We start from the raw sequence: 22,086 nt of genomic DNA on the forward strand, positions 1-22,086 counted from the left end.
GTCTGTTGTATTCTGCTGCCCTTCCTATCCCCTTCCTATCCCCCCTCCCCTCTTCTCCCCTCCCCTCCCCTCCCCTTCCCTCCCCTCTCTCTACCCCATGTACCATAACTCATTTCGCTCTCTCTCTCTCTTTTTTCCCCTCACATCCTCTTATATGTATTTTTGTATAACAATGAGGGTCTCCTTCCATCTTCTGTGCAATTCCCCTTCTCTCTCCCATTCCCTCCCACCTCTCATCCCTGTTTGATGGTAATCTTCTTCTCATGCTTCTTCCTCCCTGCTCTGTTTTGGGTCGCTCCCTTTATTATATCAAAGAAGACATTTGGCATTTGTTTTTTAGGGATTGGCTGACTTCACTTAGCATAATCTGCTCTAATAAGAACATTATTGGAATTATAACATGTTTTGCACTAATTAGGCATAGTGCTTTTGGTAGTATAGCCATCATGACAGTATTAGCTCTGCCTGTCCAAGAACGTGGGGGGAATTTTTCTACATTCTAAGATCTTATTCAATTTCTTTTTTTCATATTTTGTACTTTTCGTTGTAGAGTAATTTTCACTGTAGAGGTGTAATTTTTTTCGATCTTCTACATATAGAATTATGTCAGTAGCAAAGAGAGATGGTTTGAGTTCTTCTTTTCCTGTCTGTATCCCTTTAATTTCTTTCTTCTGTCTAATTGCTCTGGCTAGAGTTTCAAGGAAGGTGTTGAATAAAAGTGGTGAGAGGGCATCCCTGTCTTGTTCCAGTTTATCGTGGGAATGCTGTCAGTTTTCGTTGTTTAGAATGGTATTAGCCTTGTGTTTTGCATATATAACTTTGAAAATGTTGAGATATGTTCCCATTATCACTAGTTTTTTAGTGTTTTGAATATGAATTGATCCTGAATTTTGTCAAATGCTTTCTCTGTATCAATTGATATAATAAAGTGGTTTGTGTCTTTAGGTCTATTGACATGATGAATTATGTTTATTGATTTCCATATGTTGAACCAACCTCGTATCCCTGGAATGAACCTCACTTGATCACGGTGCATTATCTTTTTAATGTTTTCTTTTTATGTTATTTGTCAGTATTTTATTAAGAATTTTTGCAGCTATGTTCATCAGGGATATTGATCTGAAGTTTTCTTTCTTTGATGTGTCTTTTTCTAGTTGTGTTATCAGGGTGATACCAGCCTCATATAATGAGTTTGGAAGGATTCCCTCCTTTTCTATTTCATGGAGTCATTTGAGGTTCATTGGTGTTACTGCTTGTTTGAAGATCTGTTCCAACTATGCTGAGAATCCATCGGTGTGGGCTTTTCTTTTTTGGTCAGCTTTTGATGACATTTTCAATTCCATTGCTTGAAATGATCTGTTTCACTTTTCTATGTCTTTCTGATTCACTTTGGGTAGATCATATGTGTCTCAAAATTTGTCAATGTCTTTAAGATTTTCTGTTTTATTAGAATATATATTTTCAAAACAGTTTCTGATTATCTTCTTCATTTCAGTAGTGTCCATGGTGATATTTCGTTTTTCATCATGAATTTTTATAATTTGAGTTTTCTCTCTCCTTCTTTTGGTTAGCTTGTCTTAGCAGTTAAAACATTTATCTCTTTTTTCAAAGAACCAATCTTTTGTGTTTTCAATGTGGAAAATTGTTTTCTTTTTTCAATTTTATTGATTTCAGCTCTTATTTTAATTATTTTTTGTCTTTCACTGTGTTTGGTGTTGATTTTTATCTTGATTTTCTAGGGCTTCAGATGTAATATTAAGTTATTTATTTTGTGACTTTCCATTCTTTTAATAAATGAGCTCAATGCAATGAACTTTCTTCATGACAGTATTAGCTCTGCCTGTTCAGGAACGTGGGGGGAATCTTTCCACATTCTAAGGTCTTATTCAATTTCTTTCTTTCATATTTTGTACTTTTTGTTGTAGAGTACACTGCCTTCACAGTGTCCCAGAGTTTTTGATATGTTGTATTACTATTCTCATTTACCTCTTAAGTGTTTTTTCAATTTCATCTCTTATTTCTCCTACTATCCATTGGTCACTCAAAGTGTAATATTTTGTCTCCAAGTTAACACCTGTTAGAATATCTTGTTACTTGTTAGAGTAGCTTCTTTTTTAAAAAATCATTGATTTCTTATTTTATTCCATTCTCATTCATCAACTGTGGGGTACCAGAATGAGGGATATTCAGTGGTATTTGATCCCCACAAAGCAGTACAAATTCAGACAATACCTCACTTTGTAAGATGGCACTGAGCTACCCCAGCCTGGGCTCTGGGGCTGATGGGGAGATGATGTGAGATCCTTTTCCAGTGCAAATCTACTGTGGAGACTCCAGGCTGCTCCCTAACTGTCCTCAAGCCTGTGTTGGCTGTGAATCTTTCCAGCAGCTATGACGCTGACAAAGCTTGGAACTTCCCTCATCATTGCTCTGTAAAGGGGAGTCCCACCTCCTCTGCCTGGAAAGGCAGCTGGGAAAATGCCAAGTCTTTGTTCCTTTTTTTTTACTATTTTATTTTTTTTGCAGTGTGGAGCACTTATGAATTTTACAAAATAATGGGTTTGTTATTCATATGTTATGTTATATGAATATTCCCTGTGGCATATTCATATAACATAACATGATCACATTCACTCCTAATGTCCCTGATACCTCTCTGTACCCTCTTTTCTCCCTCCCTGTTTCCTTCTGTCCCTTTCTCTTTCACAAAGCCCTCTTTTTTCCCCTGTCTATTTTCCACATATGGAAGAAAACATTACTTATCTCTCTGAGTTTGGCCTATTTTGCTTGACATGATGATCTCCAGCTACATTCTTTCTCCTGAATAAAATTGGCTGAATACAATTCCATTGTGTAAATGTAGCACAGTTTCTTTATCCTGTTATCATTTGAGAGACACTGAAGTGATTCCATGACTTGCTTATTGTGAGTTGTGCTGTGATAAACATGGGTGTCTAAGTCATTATTTTTGCCATGATCCCAAGACTCGAATATTTGGAGGAGTAAATGATTAATTTAGGGGCTCACAATTTCAGAGGTCTCATCCTATAGAGGCTCCATTCCTTGGGGATAGAGTCGAGGCACAACATTATACCAGGAGTCTGTAGCAGCATAAGTAGGTCAGGACATGGCCACCAAGAAGCAGAGAGGGAGAGAGACATAAACAGAGCTCCCTACAAGGACCACATATGGACCCCACAGGCATGCCTCCATGGACCCACCTCCTTGAGCCACAACAAACCTGCTTGCAATCACCCCTCAGTTATTCCCTATGAGGGGACTAAGACCCTGCCTAGGTTAAGGCTCTCATTACCCAGTCATTTCAACCCTAAACTGATTTCTTGCATTGTCTCACATGAGCTGGTGAGGGACTCCTCATGTCTAAACCATGACAATCTGTATGCATGTGCCTCGACAGTTCTCTACTCTATACTGATTTTAATTCTTTAAGATAAATACCAAGCAGTATCAGATTTCCTCATACACTGGTTGTGTTTTTAGTTTCTGAAGAACCTCCACACTGACTTCCATAGTGGGAGTACTAGTTGACATTTTCACTAACAGTTGGTGAGAGTTCCCCTTTTCCCACCTCCTCACCACCATTTATATTTTAGATTCTTGATGATGGCCATTCTGACAGGAGAGAGATGGAATCACAATGTGGTGGGAACTCTGTGCAGGTGTGGACTGTCTGGAGGAAGTAGGTCCCTGGGGCATGTCCCCGAGGACTGTGTTTTGTCCCTGGATCTTCATGTCCACTTGCTCTTCCCACCACCACCGCCTTTCTCCTCCCCCTCCTCCTCCTCCTCCCCCTTCCCCCTCTTCTCCTTCTTCAATCCATGGACTTTCATCCTGTCATGGACGTCCCACATGGAGCCAGTTGAGAGTAGACTGGCCTCTGAAACTGTGAGCCCCAAATAGTCTTTCCTCCCTTAGTTGATCTTGTCAGGTATTTGATCACAGCCATTCAAAGCTGACTAATGCAGAGGGACAGGGGTTGTCATCCTGAGGAGTAATAGTGGACACAATTATGTCTTATACATTCTTTATTTGTGACCATTTAATTTTTTGTGGGGGGGAGGGTGGTTACTGGAGATTAAACTCAGGGGCACTCCATCCTGAGCCACACCCCAGCCCTATTTTGTATGTTATTTAAAGACAGGGTCTCACTGAGTTGCTTATTGTCTCACTTCTGCTGAAGCTGGCTTTGAACTAGGGATCCTCCTGCCTCAGCCTCCCAAGCCTCTGGGTGCCACTGTGCCTTGTGAGACTATTTAATTTAAAGGCAAGACTCTTAGCCTGTCACCTCAAAGTCCAAGCACATTGCCCAGGGTGATTTATAACCTCAAATTATATCTTTGGTCATCTGAAGGAGAGAGGGCTCAAATTGCTCCTTCCCCTGTTCTCCTTGTACCAGGAGCCACCCATCACCTTGATGGCAGCCATGGACGGGGTGGGAGGTGGAGATCAGCAGCATCAAGGAAGCAGCAGAGAAGGGGCTTCCAGCAGTGTAGCATGGACATTTGGGGGGGGGAGGGTAATAGAGGATTGTCCTTGGGAGGGGGACCACGTGAAGTCAAGATTCAAGAGAACCAGGTTACCTTTCTCATCAATGCCACTCACCACATGGTGGACACTATGGACAGGCTCATCCAGCTGTTTTGTGGCTCTCTGCCCTGTTGACTCTCACACTGGACACTCAGCTCCTCATGGAACTACACACCCTCTATCAGGGGTCCATCCTCCAATCACATTCCCACACAGTGCACTGGTAAAGAGCCAATTCACAGGGTCTGGTGTTCCAGATTCCAACGATAGGATGATTCTGCAGCTGGGGTCAAGGCTAGCAGCTGGTATCTCTGGGTATTCTTGTGGTTGCGATGGGAGCAGTACTCTAAGGTGGAGAGCATTTTCCTCTCTCTGGAAAAGCGACAGAGAGCTGCACAACCCAGGGCACAGGACAGCCAGCAGGCCAGAGGGCTGTGTGACATGGTGGAGTCATTGGGATCAGCCAGGGAGAGCACCATGTGGTTGTGCTGTGGGGAGATATGCGAGGGGCTTCAGCACTGTTTTCTTTCATACTTGAGCTGCGCGTTCATAGTTGTATGTCCTATCATCACTTCAGGCTGAAGGAGGGAACTAGAACAAGAGCTGGCATCTCTGTGGAACAGGGAGCTGAGCCAAGACTCACAGTCAAATGCATGTCCCACTAATTGTACCCACCACTTCCCCAATACTCAGGAGACTCAAGAGCCACATGACCCAACCCAATGTCATGGTCCATGAAGTGCCAGTGACCTTGTGGTCAGAAAAAGGGGGCAACAAATAGTTGGTGACACATGAGAGTTCAGGGGAGGGCTCAGGCCCTCAAGTCCCCTCCCTCCACCTTGCTCAGGGCTCTAGGCCTCAGGGGCAGGTGTCTCACAGTGTGGAGGTGCAGGCCAGGGGAGGCTCAGTGTGAGGACACACACACCCTGTGCTGAGCTCAAGGCCACTCTGTGGGCACTCATTCAGTGACAGGCTTTGCTGATGCCACGTGATAAACCAAGAGGATCCCCCAGGATGAACAGTGACCACCCTGTGTCTCCCCCCAGGAGCGGCTGCACAGGAGCTGCAGGTGATCCAGCCTGAGAAGCCAGTGTCTGTCGCTGCTGGAGAGTCGGCCACTCTGCACTGCACTGTGACCTCCCTGCTCCCCGTGGGACCCACCCTGTGGTTTAAGGGGGCAGGGCCAGGCCGGGAGTTGATCTACAACTTCAAAGAAGGCCACTTCCCCCGAGTCACAAATGTCTCAGATGCCACAAAGAGGGACAACAAGGACTTCTCCATCCGTATCAGTAATGTCACCCCAGCAGACTGTGGCACCTACTACTGTGTGAAGTTCCAGAAATCGACCCCTCTTGATAAGGAGTATAAGTCTGGACCAGGCACCGAGTTGTCTGTGCGAGGTGAGTGCAGCTGCCTCCTCCTCCCTGGGGTGGGACAGGAGGTCAGGGGTCACACCCTCCATCCTGGGGGCACAGCTGAGAAGCAGGAGCAGCACTGGGTGCTCATGGCATGACCTGCTGTCACCCCTTCTGCAGAGGTCTGTGGAGGCCGTGCTATTTGGTCCATGCTCCATGGCTGGTAAATAGGGGGCAACTGCACCCCTCACCTGCCTGCTCCACAGCTCTCACCTTTTCCAGTCTGGTCCAGCCCTGTGGTCCTGAGCTGAGGGCTCTGAGGGTTTGAGGGACTTGCCAATTGCAGAGCCTGACCAAGTGCCAACTTCAGAGAGCACCGCCCCATGGGGGTGAGCTTTCTCCTTTTGCTACAAGCACCCAGGACCCACTGTGTGCCAATCTGCACTCGGGATGCTCTGGACAGAGCTGGGAACAGGACAGGTAAAGTTCTCCTCCCACAGGCTACTGTTCCTGTCCCTCCCTGAGGACCTGGCCCTCCAGAGCAGGGCATGCTTTCCTTCCTTCCCCTCCTGGTATATCATCTGAGAGGATTCTGACAGACTCAGTTTCCCTGTAGACCTGGGGCCTGGTGGAGGAGCTGCCAAGAGGTTGGGACTTTGCCCTGGGTCTGCCTGTAAATCCCTGTGTCTCAGGGACCAACCCTCACAGGCCCAACCTGACTCCAGCCCAGGCTCCTGCTGCCCTGGGAATAGACACTGTCCCCACAGAGGAGCCAGGGCACAGGAGGGGCTCAATACAGACCCTGACCTGACCCACTGGGCAGAGAGCAGCATCCCTGCTCCACCTCCATCTCCCACAGGTTCAGGAAGACACTGACATTCACACCCTGAAGCCACAGTGAGTGGGGAACCTCTCCCAAGTGTCAGCCACATCTCTCTCCATGGGGAGATGCCCCAGCAGGACACACAGAGCCGCTCTGTTGTTTGAACAAGAGCAAAAGCCTTCTTTCTGTGGAGATGTTACAGTTGTTCTTGCTGTTGTGGGTGCGGTCGGGGGCTCCCCACTGGCTGTGCATAGGAATCATGGGGGAACCTGAACACAAAAACTCCCAGACCCAGGCTTCACCTATAAATGTTGCTGTAAAAGGTCTGAGGAGGGTCTGGGCTTCTGAAGTTTCCACTTACTCCAGAAGTTTCTGACACATGGCCAGGGCTGTCGACTCCTGAGGAGATGTCCTGAAGACACAGAAGGAAAGTTGGGGTTCTTTCCTCTGGCAATGAAGGAGAGCACGGGAGCCTTCTCGGGTGTGGATGCTGCTGAACAGCAAGTGCTGGGCTCAGCTCCCTGGGGCCTGTGGCAGGGTCTCCCAATAGAGCCTCCTATATCCAGTGTCACCCCAGAGCCCACATCTGACACACGTGCCTCTGAACAGGAGCTGGAGCTAGGAAGCCCTGGCTCTTCAGTACACAGCGCTCCCTGCCTTGGTGACCCAGAATGTCACTCAGGTATCTGTCCCTTGTCCCTTCACAGAGCCCCTCTTTATGGAAACAGCTTCTCTGGATGAAACCACTGTGCTGCTGTTCATGATGTGAGAAGCACTTTGTCACCTTGTTTCCTGTGGGGACTCTTAAGAACACAGGGAGAGGGCGGGGGTGCAGCTCAGTGCTGGTTCCTGCTGAGCACCCCCTGAGGCCCTGGGTAGACTCTCAGTCCCTGGGGGTGGACAGGGAAACAGGTGGAGCCCCGTCATCCTGTGGTGTCTGCTCCTCCTCTCCCGCAGGTCATCCTGGGGGCTGCAGGAACAGGATGGAGGCTTTTCCTGGGGTCCCCACGGCATTTATTGCTTCTCTGGCTTCTGAAGAATGTATGTGTGGTTTCAGAATGAGTGTGGATACAGCCACAGGTGTCATTTATTAGGCTCCTACTGCATGCCAGATCTGTGCCTTGCCTTTAAGCTCCTCTTGCAGGGTGGTGCATTTAAGAACTCTGCCAAAGGGGACAAGGAACCTCAGCAGAAAAAAAAAAAAAGGTGTTGCATTATCCTCTGTGTAGAGGAGAGCAGTCTGATCTCTTCCCTCTCCCCCAGCCTGGGGCCCTTGCCTGGCCATGCCCCTCTCTGAGCCTTGTCCCATAATGGACTCTCACTAGGACCTCCTCACGGAGGTGGTTATCAAGATCTGAGTGGCTCCAGGGGCTCAGGCCAGCCTTAAAATGCTGAGCAGCTCCTGATAAGTGGCTACAGAGTCCCTAACCCCTGTAGGGCCTTCCAGAGTGGAGTGGTCTGGGTGACTCCACTTCTTCAGTGACACCCTGCATATTGTGCCCTCTGGGTTGGGTGCATGTCAGGCAGGGAGCTCAACATTTGCTGATACAAACCTTCATGATATTTGCTGCCTGGTGACCACTGTAGAAGGTGCTGGGTGGTGGTGAGCAATCTGGAGACACCAAGGGACCCATCTGAGGACCTGTCCACAGGCAAGCAGCCTCCTGATGCTTTCACCACTCAGCCCTCGGGACCTGCTCATGGGCCTGGGTCTGCATCTCTTGTAATTAGCCATCAGTTATGAACTCATCCCTTTCAGTGACCTGTGACTCCAATGCCAAGTGACCCAGGGAAGCCCACATTCATCCTCTCCCTCTCACATCCAGGTCTTGGCCCAGGTGAGGCCCATGGCATGTTTGTGGAAAGAGGAACATGTGGGCTGAGTTCAGAACCCCCTGTGGACGAGCCCTGCACAGAACAAAGTCAGGGAGAAGGAGGGACCTGGGTGTGTGTGTGTGTGTGTGTGTCTGTGCTGAGGATTGAAACTGGGGCATTTTAAGACTGAGCTACTTCCTCAGCACTTTTCATTATTTATTTTGAGGAAGGTTCTCTCTAGGTTTCCCAGTCTGATCTTAAATTGCAGTCCCCCTGCCTCAGCCTCCCCAGTCTCTGGGCAACATGCCTGACCATTTGCTGAGATTCCAGGGGCAGCTCTGTGTGATCCAAAGCCAACTGTGCTCAGTGTGGCCTGGGAGGAGATTTGCCAACTACCCCACTCCACAGATGAGGTGCTGGGCCAGGTGTCAGCATGGAGAGCTGGTTCCCATGTTCACTTTGGTGTCCTGGTACTGTTTGTCCCCTGCATTTGTTTCTAAATATGACTCCCCTTGGTGTCAAGCAATCCAGGTCAGGCCAGCAGGACACGGTTGTTAACAAAGAACGAGACAGGGCGGTGAGGTCTTCCCTGGGCCAAAGTTGATAGCAATGTTCTGGTGCTGAGGGGAAGGCTCTGACCTCAGGCCTGGAGTATTACCTGGGCTGACATTCCTCACTGTGTTGCTAGACAGCTGTGCTCACTCAGGGACATGAGCGTAGGGACACCACACAGGGACACTCAGCACCCAGAAAGCTTTATTAGGAGCATTAAAAACATCTTGTCTTTTCATTGTGGGTGTAGCCCAGTGACAGAGCATGTGCTTAGCATGCACCTGGGCTCAGTCCCCAGGACAGCAAATAATAACACCAACAATAACGTCAAGGACGATCCTTAACAGTGTCCCTCACTTGTGCTCAGAAGGGGCCTCCCGATCATCTCACTTGTCTGTCAATCCCCTTCACAGCCAGACCTTCTGCCCCCATGGTGTCAGGTCCAGGGACAAGGGCCACACCTGGGCAGATGGTGAGCTTCACCTGCAAGTCCCATGGCTTCTCCCCCCGGAACATCACCCTCAAGTGGTTCAAAAATGGGAATGAGCTCTCGCACACCCAGACCAGCGTGCACCCCAGGGGAGAAAGTGTGTCCTTCAATGTGTCCAGCACAGCCCAGGTGACCCTGGCCCCTGGAGATGTCCACTCTCAGGTCATCTGTGAGGTGGCCCATGTCACCCTACAGGGGAGCCATCTTCGTGGGACTGCCAACTTGTCTGACACCATCCGAGGTACAGAACCCTGATCCCCACCTCAGCCCACACTGCCCACCCAGCCTGCTGCTCCCCAGGGGCCTCATTCCAGGACTTCAGTGGCCTGGGCTCCAGCTCCCAGCAGTGCTTTCTCCTGCCGTCACATGTGGACTCCTGCCCTGTGTCCAGCATGAGCTGGTGGCTTCATTTCATTGACCATCAGCAACTACCACTGCTGAGCTCCTCCCAGAGCCGAGCCTTGATGTGCAGGGAGGTTCCATCTATTTGCTCACTTCCTATAGGCAGCCTGTCAGCCTCACTCACTTACCCTCAGGGGAGCTGCTGGTCACTTGGCACCTGTGGGTGGCAGGCCCTGTGGTTAGTGATTCACTCCCGTGCAAACCCTCAGTGTCTGAGCCCCTCTGTATGCCTGTCCCTGTCCCAAGGGAGGCCCTTGCCCTGCTGGGAGGAGCTCAGCATCTGTGCCATAAGGCCACAGCTTCTCCCTGTGCTGTTTCAGTTCCACCCACTGTGGAGGTCACCCCACAGGCCACCATGGCAGGCAACCAGGTGAACATCACCTGCCAGGTGAAGCACTTCTACCCCCGAAGCCTACAGGTGACCTGGGTGGAGAATGTCAACGTGTCCAGGACAGAAACAGGCTCGACTCGCTCAGAGAACAAGGACGGGACCTTCAACCTGACGAGCTGGCTGCTGGTCAACTCCTCTGTGCACAGGGAGGACGTGACGTTCACCTGCCGGGTGGAGCATGATCGGCAGCCAGCCACCACCAGGAACTACACCCTGCAGGTCTCTGCTGGCCCCAGGGAGGAAGGCCTGGACAACACCCCTGGTGAGGCCTCCATTCCAGCTGATTGAATGCTTTTATACTTCATCTTGACTCTGTGTGTTGTGATGTGAGAGCAGTGACCCCTCCTTCCCCCAGGGCCTGGGAACAGCCGCATCTTAGTCAGCTCCCCACACCCACCCTCTGAGGGTCTCCTCTGTTGGGTTGGACACACATCTCATGGGGCCTTCAAACACGGACACTAAGGAAGAAGGAAAGGGAATGGGCCTGTCCTGGCAGCTGTCACTTGCCTTCTTCACCTGACACATGTCATATCCTCATGGCCCTCTCACTGTTCCTCTCTTTCCACCCACATTGAGGGGCCCCTCAAAACACACAGTGATGGAACCAGGTGATGGTCACCTGCCAGGGAAAGCAGTTCTACCTCCTGAGCTTGCAAGTGACCTGGTTGGAGAATAGTCATGTGTCCAAGATGGAAAGTGCCTCAGTTGTCACAGAGAACAAGGATGCGACCTGTAACCACATTAGTGGGCTCCTGGTGAACTCCTGTGTGCAGAGTGGGGAAGAGGTGGTCATCTGCCAGGTGGTACATGAAACACAGCCAGCCACCTCCAGAAACTATAGGCTCAATATGTTTGCCCCCCAGAAGGAGCAGGGTACAGACACTTCTCTGGGGAGGGTCAGTGTGTAATCTGAGCAGCTCAGAAGGGTGAGGCAAGAGGAAGGCGAATTCCAGGTCAGCACCTGCAACTTAGTGAGGCTGTGAGCAACTCCTCGAGGCCCTGTCTCTAAATTAATATGAAAAAGGGCTGGGGGTGCGGATGTGTGGATCAGCACCACTGGGTTCAATCTCCAGGACCAAAATGAAAAACATATCTCCCTGGGGGTGTCTCCACTCCAGGTGACTGTGTCTTTTCTGTCTTGTATTTGTTGGGGATTTTTAGTGCTAAATGTAATATTCCTATTCGTTATAGAATAATTCACGAGTCTACAAATATGTATTAGAGCCTTACAATCACCCCAAGAGTCTCCACCGTCAAAACCTTGGTCCATCTCTCCATGGATCTTCTGACATAAACAGACATTAAAGAAGAAAGGGAGTGAAGGGAACTGTCCTGTCCTACTGTCCTGCCTCTTGTCTCTCCACCTACCAATTGCTCTCTTCTTTTCCCTCAGAGTCTCTCCAGCCTCCATTCAATATCGGAATTTTACTACACATCTGTGTCCTCACCACACAGACTCTGGCTCCTCTAGGGGAAATCTGGAAAGGACTCCCTGAGAATGTAGAGACTGTTTGGACCAGGCCCCTAGGTGACCTTGAGTGGTCTCCACAGGGGTCTTGATTACCTCCTGATTTGTGGTCACAGACCTACTGTTATGATTACCCTCAAAGCATCATCACAACATGAAATTTCTGCTTGTGTATATTCTCCTTTGATGCTCCAACTACCTGTGTGTTAGGAGTTTACAGAAAGGGAAACTAGGACAGCCCTGGAGACCATTGGGAACATTGCTGATGGCTTCCTGCCCTGACACATGAAAACTATCTAAACTGCTGTAGGCAAATCTAAAGTGACTGGGGTCAGGGCCAACAACAGCTATAGAGCAAATTTTTGCTAATTAAAAAAATGTTCCTTCTCCCATAACTATTGTCCCAAAGACCCACAGTGGTCTGGAGACCCCATTCTGTAGCCCAATGTGCCCTATTTCTCTGTTCAACCACAGGAGCAGGTCTAGACTCCAAAAGACTCTTTCAAGGTCCAGGTTCCTTCCAGCATGTCCTACCATGGGCCTCATGTGCTGGGTCAACACTGGGACACTGATTTATCCCTGTCCTGTCTTGCAGGAAGGGTAATGATTGGAAGTGAGAGACAATTTCCCTCATGGTAGGAGATACATGGAGGCTGCCTAATCCAGTCCAATAATCACTTAGTTACCAATGCACACCAGTGCCAGTGGAGTCCACATCTGGAATGGTCGAATGATGAAGGACATTTTTCTACAAATCCAACAGCTTTTTCCCAGTTCATAACAATAATGATAAATTTCTCTAATCATTAAAAATAATTGGAGTATGTATTCAAATTTTTCAAAATTCCTTTTATTTCTCTTTTCTCTGCACCAATATTGGTTTCAATTCATCCTTCAGTGCATGGTAAAATTTCCTTATGAAACCACTGGGCATCAGGAAGCCTTTCCCTACGATTTAAAAATAATGTCTTTCCTAAGCAGTTTAAGACCATTCATGTGCTAGATTTCATTTTGGGTGCATTGGGGTACCTTGAGCTTCTTGAAGCAGTTTTAGTCTATTTTGTGAATAGTGTCAACTTTATAACTGCAGATTTCAAGTCTAAAATCTGCAGAATTTCTACAAATACACCCAGCACCCTGTTTAGTCTTGATGTTGGTGTGTCCTTTCTATCATCATCATCATCATCATCATCATCATCATCATCAGTGTAAGAGCATTTTCAATTTTATTGATCTTTTAAAGTTATCAACTTTGTGTTTCAATGATCTTCTCTATTACTTCCCTGTGTTCCATTTTATTGAATTTTGATTCTTTTCTTTATTATTTCCTTTATTCTGCTTGCTTGGGTTTCATATGGATCTTCTTTTATTGCTTCTGTGGGAGGAGGCTTCAGTTATTGATCTAAGACTCTCCCAGTTTCCTGTGACACACCTGGACACCAGCATGAAAACTGCATCCTGAGGGCCAGCCCATGGGACGGACGTGTGCCTGTGAGCATCCCAGATTCTCTCTGGAACCACAGCACTTCTCCTTTCTGGGAGGCAGCGAGGATTACATGATGCAGGAGAAGCATTTTTGTTGGGATGGGACGTGGAAAATGCCACTGGATGTCTTTGCAACAGAGTTAATTGGCAGCCATCCTGCTGTGACTGTGGTCAGATTTAGCTTCTCATGTTTAGCTTCTCATTGTCTTCCCCAAAGGGACTGATGCCCAGAAATAGCCCTCCAATGCTGGAGCCTAATACCAACCATTTCCTAATTTATGTTCAAGCACCAGATGTCAAGAGAACTCCCTTCCTGAGGATAAACCACTCCATTTCTGGTGAAAGAGTGAACAAGGGCACCTGATCACAGGCCAGTGCCTGCCCAGGTGTCACTGACCTCCAGCACTGGGGCCATGTTACCAGCCAGCTGATGAGTCCCAGGTTCAAACTCACAGGGTAGAGTCTGATTCCCAGACCACTCCTGGAGCTGACTTTCCATAGGAAGTGCCCTCTGTGATGGACATAGGGGATCAGGGAGATTCCTGGAATGTTCTCAGGATCAACATCAGGGTCCCTCCCACCTGAGGAGAGAAGAAGCAGCATCTCAGCTGCCCCCACAGAAGCCAGAGGAACCCCAGAGCTGTTCTCACTGGAGGAGAGGAACAGGGTCTTCCACTCCCTGCTCAGCCAGGCTCTGATGCTGGTGCCTTCTAGAGGGAGGAGGGGGTAGGCAGTGCAGCTCTTCTCCACTGAGGGGGAGTCCCAGAGCACCACTCAGCTGAGAACCATGGCCCCCAGCAGGGTAGCAGTGTCCACTCCTTCCTATGGACCTGGCAGTATTTCTTTAGTTACAAAAAATATTTCCATTGTTGTTAGCATCATTTTAGAGGAAAAATGGCCCATAGTGACAAAGAAAAGTCTCCACAGGTCTGCTTCTCTGGAGATGGCTTTGTGTGTCCAACAGAAAGACTTCAGGTGACACAGCACTGGAGGGGTGGTCTGCTCTTTGGAGATTTTGGTCCCTCACACATAGGAGAAACATTTTCTTGACCCATGAAAGTGTTTTTCAGACAGAAATTTTATGAGTTCATCTTACACCTTCTTAGCAGGCTCCCCAAGGTCCTGAGGCACAGGGTCATTCACCTACCCATGGTACTGAACAGGCAGCCTGGCTCTCCTCTGTCACCATGAAATGGCCCACCTCCATGTGCACACCCCATTGAAAACTGGTTCCTTGGCATGAAGACACTGGACATTGTTTTGGTCCAGAGAACATGATCTTAGTTATCAGTATATAGGACTCCAGAGAGGAGCTTCTCTGGGTTTGGATTCCTCTAAGCCATGACTCTCCCTAAGCCCCCCAGGCCTCAGTCTCCATAACAGGAGGAGATGGTGATGGCTCTCCATGAGATGGTGAGGGTCAAGTAGGAATCTCCATGGCAGGTGGGCAGTGTGCATGGAGCTCATGTTTTCACCTGCCCTCAAGGAGGACACTCTGGGACCTGAGGCTGGGTGGATGGGAATAAGGAGCCTCTTGACCAGGCTTCAGCCCCAGGCTTGACCAGGGCAGCCAGGACAGGGGGTGTGTGCTCAAGCTTCACAATTTTGTTGGGCCCAGGTAGCCTCACCTGGGGCAAGTGCAGACTCCTGGGAATAGACATGTATGAGTCCTTCTAATGGCTCCCCTTGTCCCTTGGTTTTCAGGAGCAGCGAAGTCTACTCTTTCTTCATACCTCATAGCCCTCTTCCTTGGCCCCAAGATCCTTCTAGGAGTCAGTGTCTCTGCCCTCTACGTCCACAGGAAGCAGAAGTCCTGACTGTAAGAACCCAGGGGAGGGTGGAGTAAAGCCTGCTGCAGAGGGGGAAGGGCCAGGGGGAGTGCAGCCCACCTGTGCCCAGCTGCATAGTCAGTGGGTCTAGAGAACCAGGCACACACCCCTCAGCACCCTCAGGATCTCAGGAAACTCTGTGGGGTTCCCAGCTCCAGGAATTGTGGGGGGTGTGCAGGAGATGAGGAGGTAAACGTTGGCTGTGGATGTCCACTGAATCCTAAGGGCTCCAGAGAGGATGAGCTGAAATGGTGCAATGAGGGTCAGCAGATTTGGTGTGGCCCTTGGAGACCACCCCAGACTAGTCCAATAGTCAACTGCTGGGCCTCCATGGACAGGAAGGTTCTACCATGTGGAGCAATGTTGAGAAGTTCTAGATGGGCTGCTCCCAAGGCTGCTCTCCTTATGACTTTCATTGTAAGGAAAGGGAAAAGGAGTCAGGAATTGGGAGAGGCTGAGGTATGAGTCCTATCTTGGGGTTTGGTTTACTTAAGACAAGTGTCTCAGGAAAGTCATCTGAGTACATCACTGATCTCAGGAAACTCTCATGAATGGTGAGCAGATAATTGAATGTGGACATCTTTCCCACAGATCCTTCCTCATTCAGGCTGCCTGGGACTCTCAGTTTCTGCCACCTTCTTACTGCACCATGATGCTCATCCTAAGTGAAGGATCTGTGGAGATGCCTCTGTAGATGCTGTTCCAAATGCCTCCTCCCAGGACAACTGCCAGCCCACAGGCCACTGATGTTCCTCGGCCCAACCCTTGATGTCCCGTGGCTGAGTCTGCACTCATGGTTCTGAGCATGGCCTTGGGACCTGCCTCTGGACAGCACCTCATGACCCCTCCCCAGAATATGACAAGGAAGTCCCATCCAAACACGTCAGATGGCTTTCCACATTGCCTTGGGCTTGGCCATCAAGACCCAAAGTTCTCACTCTCAAGCGTCATTCTTTTTTTTTTTTGCCTGCCGACCCCTCCTCTCCAGCCTTGTTGAGCTCCTCAAAGGAAACTCATTCTTGTTTCATAAGAAAAATTATTCTGTGTCCTCTTTACCTAAGTGTCCTATGCTTCAAACCCGGGGAAAAAAGGTTCTCCTTCACCTGAGTGATTTTCTACCTTAGCACTTATGAACATCAGTATTGTCCAGGAGAAAGGCAGTCATTGCTCTCCATGCAGGATTGTAAAAGTCACCATCCAAACTGAAAGTCTGGGAAGCCATCTCCATACTGACCATGAAAAATAATGATCTTGAAAAGCCTCCCTCAGAGGCCAGGGGTCAGAGGCTGCCCAACAAATTCACCCAGAGCTTCAGCCCCAGTCCCATTTCAAGCCCCAGGCTCCCTGGTGGGTCTCCCCTGCTTCCAGGGCCTGGCTCTTTGGGTAGCAGCCCACAGCTGATAGGAGCAGATCCATGGCCCAGCTAACTCTTTTTCTGAAGACTAGAAATAGAGCAGTCTGAAAAATGGAAAACAGAACAGGAGGAAGATGGTGGGCCAGGAGGAGGCAGTATTCTGTGTTGCTCTGTGATCCAGATCTCACCTAGTCCGAATACTGCATCTCTGAGAGTGTTAGAAGACCCCTAAGCAGCTGCTCTCCAGAGAAATCATCAGTGCTGTGACGCTGCACAGGGCTCTGGGGCTCAGTGTTCAAGCAGGATGCCCAGCATTCGAGCAGGACTCCTGGCTCCCCACACCCAAAGTCTGAAGTTCTAGCCAATTCAGGGCTTGAACGCCTTAGGAGAATCACCTATCAATACATCTGCAGATCTCCCAGATTTTGATCTGCTCCCACACAGGTCACTCCTCTCCTACCTAGACACAGCACAAGCCATTGCCTGGCTTGCCCCACCTCACCAGACACCCCTGTGCTGGAACCAGACTGTCTCCATCTTGGCTCAAGATTCTTGCCATATTAGGTGGGGCAGCTCCCAGGTTGGATCTCCCGCAGCCAGGTACCAGGTTTCCAACTTCCCCTTTCCCCAGTGATGGTAACTCAACAAAGTAGCTGCCCAACCCAGGTGCACAGTGTGACCAGGCCACCGCTCGTGGGAGTACCCCATGTGAGAAGTTCCTCGATTGGAAGAGAAACTGCTAAGGAAGAGAAAGACAGGGCTAAAGTTTGGAGCCTAACAGAGAGACCAGGAACTGGGAAATCTCCAAGCAAGAGAGGGAGATAGTACCAGGGCTCAAGTCATCTGAGCGGTCCCAAAAAGAGACATGTGGGGTGCAGTCTCCGCAGGGACTGTCAGGTGCCACTCCCTGCTTCCAGTCACCCTGCACTAGGACCAGCCTTCCCTCCCTGGTAATCTCCACCATTCTGAGAGAAGAGACACCAGCTTACAACAGATGACCCCACCTATTGGATGACAAGAGAAGCAGGAAAGATATGGATCTTTAAAACTAGCAACAATCCTGGTTTCTTCCTTCAAGTATTTTTTTTTCTCCTTTTAGTCTACCTTTCTATCTTCTCATCCTCACATCCTCAACATATGTAAAAATAAGAACTTTGCATGAAATAGAATTTTTAGGACTTGGTCATCTGAATAATATAATTTAGAAGTGTTGTATGTGCCCACCCCCCACTTTTTTTCCTTCCCCTTCCAAATTTTAAGATTTTAACATCCTATATTTTTCTAAATATATGTGTGTTTGTTTTATGTATTCTACTGTCTTTCCCATGTACTTGTTTACCCTAAATTACTTTCTGTCTATTCTCTTGCTACTAATCCACTTCATTACATTTCTCTTTCACACTTCCTAAGATATATTAACTCTATATCCTCACATCCTATCTCCTCAGCATATCATCCTATGCCCCACCCCCAGCTCATGGTCTACAGTCAGAAACTGTAAACCTTTTTATAAAACTACTGATTGCATTATATATAAAATTTCATCCAACATTTCTGTACATTTAGACCAAGCTGTAAACGTCTTAATAACAACAACTTGTTCATTGGTGGTATGTTGTTGATATTGGGATCTGTTAACATTGTCCTTTCCCACAAAGGATAGGTCTTGGAACCCTACAAGAGTGCCTCAAACCTATAAGGTAAAAACAATAGCACTCTGGACCCACAGAGCTGTAAGTGAAGACACATGAACAACATGAAAAAACAAGAAAAGAAAGTGCCCCAAACAAATCAAGACACCACATTATTAGTATCATTGGCAGCCACAGCAGAAGAAAAGACAGAGAAGGAGTTCAGAATGTACATGGTTAAAATGTTCTATGAACTCAAGGAAGATATAAGAGAGCAAATATGAAAGATCACTTCAACAAGGAGCTACAAAAAGAAATACAGGAAGCAAAAGATCACCTCAACAGGGAAATAGAGCTTCTAAAACAAAACAAAACACCCCAAAGAAATCCTTGAAATGGAGGAAACAATAAATCAAATTAAAAACTCAAATGAAAACATCACCAACCACAGTAGACCACTTGGAGGATAGAACATCAGACAATGAAGACAAAATATATAATCTTAAAAAGAATGTAGACTACACAGGGATACAGGGAAAAATACCACAAACAGAATATTCAAAAAATATGAGATAACATAAAAAAGACCAAATTAAAGGGTTTTGGGGATAGAGGAAGATACAGAGGTCCAAAACAAAGGAATGAACCATCTATTCAATGAAATAATATCCAAAAAATTTCAAACATAAAGAATGAATTGGAAATCCAAATTCAAGGATGCCAAATGCACAAAATCACAACAGATTCACACCAACACACATTATAATAAAAACGACCATCATACAGAATAATGAGAGAATTTTAAAAGCCTCCAGAGAATGGAATCAGTTTACCCATAGGGAAAAACCAATTAGGGTAACTGCAGATTTTTCAACCCAGACTCTGAGAGCTAGAAGATTTTGGAACAACATTTATCAAACTCTGACAGAAAATGGATGCCAACCAAGAATCTTGTATCCAGCAAAATTAAGCTTAAGAGTTGATGATTGAATAAAAACCTCTGTGATAAACAAAAAATAAAAGAATTTGTAGCTAGAAATCCGGCACTACAAAATATCCTTCAAAAATATTCCATGAAGAGAAAACAAAAAACAACAATGAAAATCAGCAGAGGTATGTAGTACCCTAAAAGGAAAAAATAATCAAAGAAGAAAATCAAGTCAAGTTAAATAACAAAAAATAAGCAAACATGGCTGGGAATACAAACCATGTCTCAATAATAACCCTGAATGTTAATGGCTTAAACTCACCAATCAAAAGACTTAGACTAGCAGATTGGATTTAAACAAAAGACCTAACAATATGCTGGCTTCAGGAGACTCATGTGATAGGAAATTACATACATAGACTGAAGGTGAAATGTTGGGAAAAATCATACCACTCACAAGGACTGCTGAAGTAAGCAGGGGTGTCCAATCTCTAATTACATACAGTAGACTTTGAGGAAACATTAATCAAAAGGGATAAATATGGACATCACATACTGCTCAAGGGAACATACACCAGCAAGACATAATAATCATAACTATGTGTGTCCCAAACAATGGAGCAGATGTGTTAATTAAACAAATTCTTCTCAAGTTCAAGAGTCAAATTGACCACAACACAAAATATCCTTCAAAAAATATTCCATGAAGAGAAAACAAAAAACAACAATGGGTGACTTTAAGACTCCTTTCTCACCACTGAATAGATCTTCCAAACAAAAGTCGAGTAAGGAACTATAGATATCAATAGTACAATTAATAACTTTGACACTATTGACCTATATAGAATATTTCAACCTGCATCAAGCGGATACACTTTCTTCTCAGCAGCACATGAATACTTCTCTAAAATAGACCACATAATATGCCACAAAGCAACTTTTAGAAAATACAAAAAAGTACAAATACTACCCTGCAATTTATCAGATCATAATGGAATGAAGTTGGAAATCAATGACAAAATAACAAATAAAAACAACTCCAACACCTGGAGACTAAACAATATGCTACTGAATGAACAACGGGTTGCAGAAGAAATCAAGGAGCAGATTAAAAAATTCTTAGAGGTAAATGAGAACATAGGCAAAACATATCTGTTGGGGACCGCAAATCAATCAAGATGGTGCCTGGCAGTTTGCCAGGAGGAGTGGTTTGTGAGGCAATGCCTCCGAGCCATTTAGATGGTGGGGATTCTTTATTGGCTGACTGCTGTATCTAGATGATGCTAATTGAGTCAAGCTTTGTGTAATCACTTAGGTATATATACCTCTGCTGTCCCGCAATAAAGCAGCTCCCGCTACCTTGGGTTCCTGCTACCTTGGGTTCCCTCTACCTTGAGTTCCCGCTCAGTTCCCGCTGAGTTCCCCCGCAATAAAGAAGTTCCTGCTTCAACCTTCAAGTTTCTTGTCACCTCCCGGTTATTTTGCCCAGCCGGACTGTGGCAAATGGTGGCCCGTACGTGGAGCTCCAGGATGCTTATTGGGAGTAAGTGACAAGGTAAGCTGCTCGTCCCTGAGGATAGGGCGAGAGGATGGGTGACCATTTCAAGAAACAGTGTGTTCTTGTTTCATTTTTGTTTTAAGCTGCCTGTCCCTAGAAATAAATAGGATGGGAGAAAAGCTGATCGCCCCTGAGGAACAGATAGGCGAGAGAACGGATGGACATTTCAAGAAAATCGGAAAATTGATACAATGTAGTTTTGTTCCATTTTGTTTCATTGTGTTTCAGTTTTGTTTGGAGTTATCTTAGTGGGTTGTGTTATCTTTGTTATGGAAACATGGGATCAGAAGTTAGCAAAAACCAAACCAAAAGGGTGTTAAGTAAATTGCTAAAGGAAGGAGGCACCCAGTAAAACCAAGAACAGTTAGGGCATACGTTGATACGATACAAAAATGTAGCCCATGATTCTTTAAGGAGGGGTTGTTAATATCACAATGGGACCATCATGGTGAAGATTTTAGAAAGAAAAGAAAAGCCCAGGAACTCTGCCAGCTGGCACATTAACATTATGGACATTGATACGATCTTGTTTGCTTAGTCCAAAGCCTTCAGTTCAGACTATGGTAGAGAAAGGAGAAGACATCTTAGATCAAGTAAAAGAGGAAGACTCTTGAGCTAGTCAGACAGGGGAAGAAAGTTTAGAAGAGGAAGGACTATCAGGGGAAAAGTTACAACAGGAGGCTTCTACCAAAACCTTTCTATCACCAGAGGGCGTAAGTATTCAACCAACAGCTCCACCTATGTATATGAAGACAACATACGTTGGGCGGCCCCCAACCACCATAGTTGATAGATGGGATCCTGAGACAGGACCTCGAAGATTAGCATGCCCTGTATTGAGAATGAGGGAGGGCAGCGATATCACCAGGTTTTGCATTTTAAAACTGTAAAGCAGTTAAAGGAAGCAGTAGCAGCCTATGATCCTCAAGCCCCTTTTACCGTAAGCATGGTTGAATCCATTGCAAATTTAAACTTGACACCAGCAGATTGGGCTAACATGTGTAAAGCTGTGCTAAATGGAGGACAATACTTGTTATGGAAAGTTGCTAATCAAGAATTGTGTGTGGAGACTGCCAAGTGAAATGCAGCAGCCGGGTATCCACAGAGAAATTTAGACATGTTACTAGGAGAGGGACCTTATGAAGGTCATCAGCAATAAGCTGGATATGATCCTGCCATATACTTACAAATTGCTTCAACTATGGTTAAGGCATGGAAGACTTTACAAGGACAAGGAGATTTACAAGGTCAATTATCTAAGGAAATACAAGGAGCTAATGAACCTTATGCTGAGTTTGTGGATAGGCTTATACAAACAGCAAGCAGAGTCTTTGGGGATGTAGAACAAGTGATGCCATTAATAAAACAACTAGCCTATGAACAACCCAATAGATGATGTAGGAAGGCCATTAGACCTTGCAAATATAAAGACTTAAATAGTGTAGAGATATTTATAA

At 46.8% G+C, this 22,086-nt stretch overlaps 1 protein-coding gene across 7 annotated transcripts in view; it reads left to right on the forward strand.

Annotated features, from left to right (window-relative positions):
• The window catches only part of LOC114106959 (signal-regulatory protein beta-1-like), a 355,204-nt gene that overhangs the window by 49,237 nt on the left and 283,881 nt on the right, over window positions 1-22,086 (forward strand). For 2 of the 7 annotated variants that reach the window (XM_027954196.2, XM_071608805.1), the window contains exons 2-4: window positions 5,595-5,948; window positions 9,507-9,824; window positions 10,306-10,638. In XM_027954196.2, coding sequence (XP_027809997.2) covers window positions 5,595-5,948; window positions 9,507-9,824; window positions 10,306-10,638 — 1,005 coding nt within the window. Of the gene's footprint in view, window positions 1-5,594; window positions 5,949-9,506; window positions 9,825-10,305; window positions 10,639-11,769; window positions 12,416-12,439; window positions 12,615-15,033; window positions 15,149-15,749; window positions 20,529-22,086 lie in introns of those variants that run through there. The other 5 variants (XM_071608806.1, XM_027954181.3, XM_071608809.1 and 2 more) reach the window with 5 other exon arrangements.

Source organism: Marmota flaviventris, chromosome 2 (genome assembly GCF_047511675.1).
Source record: "Marmota flaviventris isolate mMarFla1 chromosome 2, mMarFla1.hap1, whole genome shotgun sequence".
Taxonomy (NCBI): Eukaryota; Metazoa; Chordata; class Mammalia; order Rodentia; family Sciuridae; genus Marmota; species Marmota flaviventris.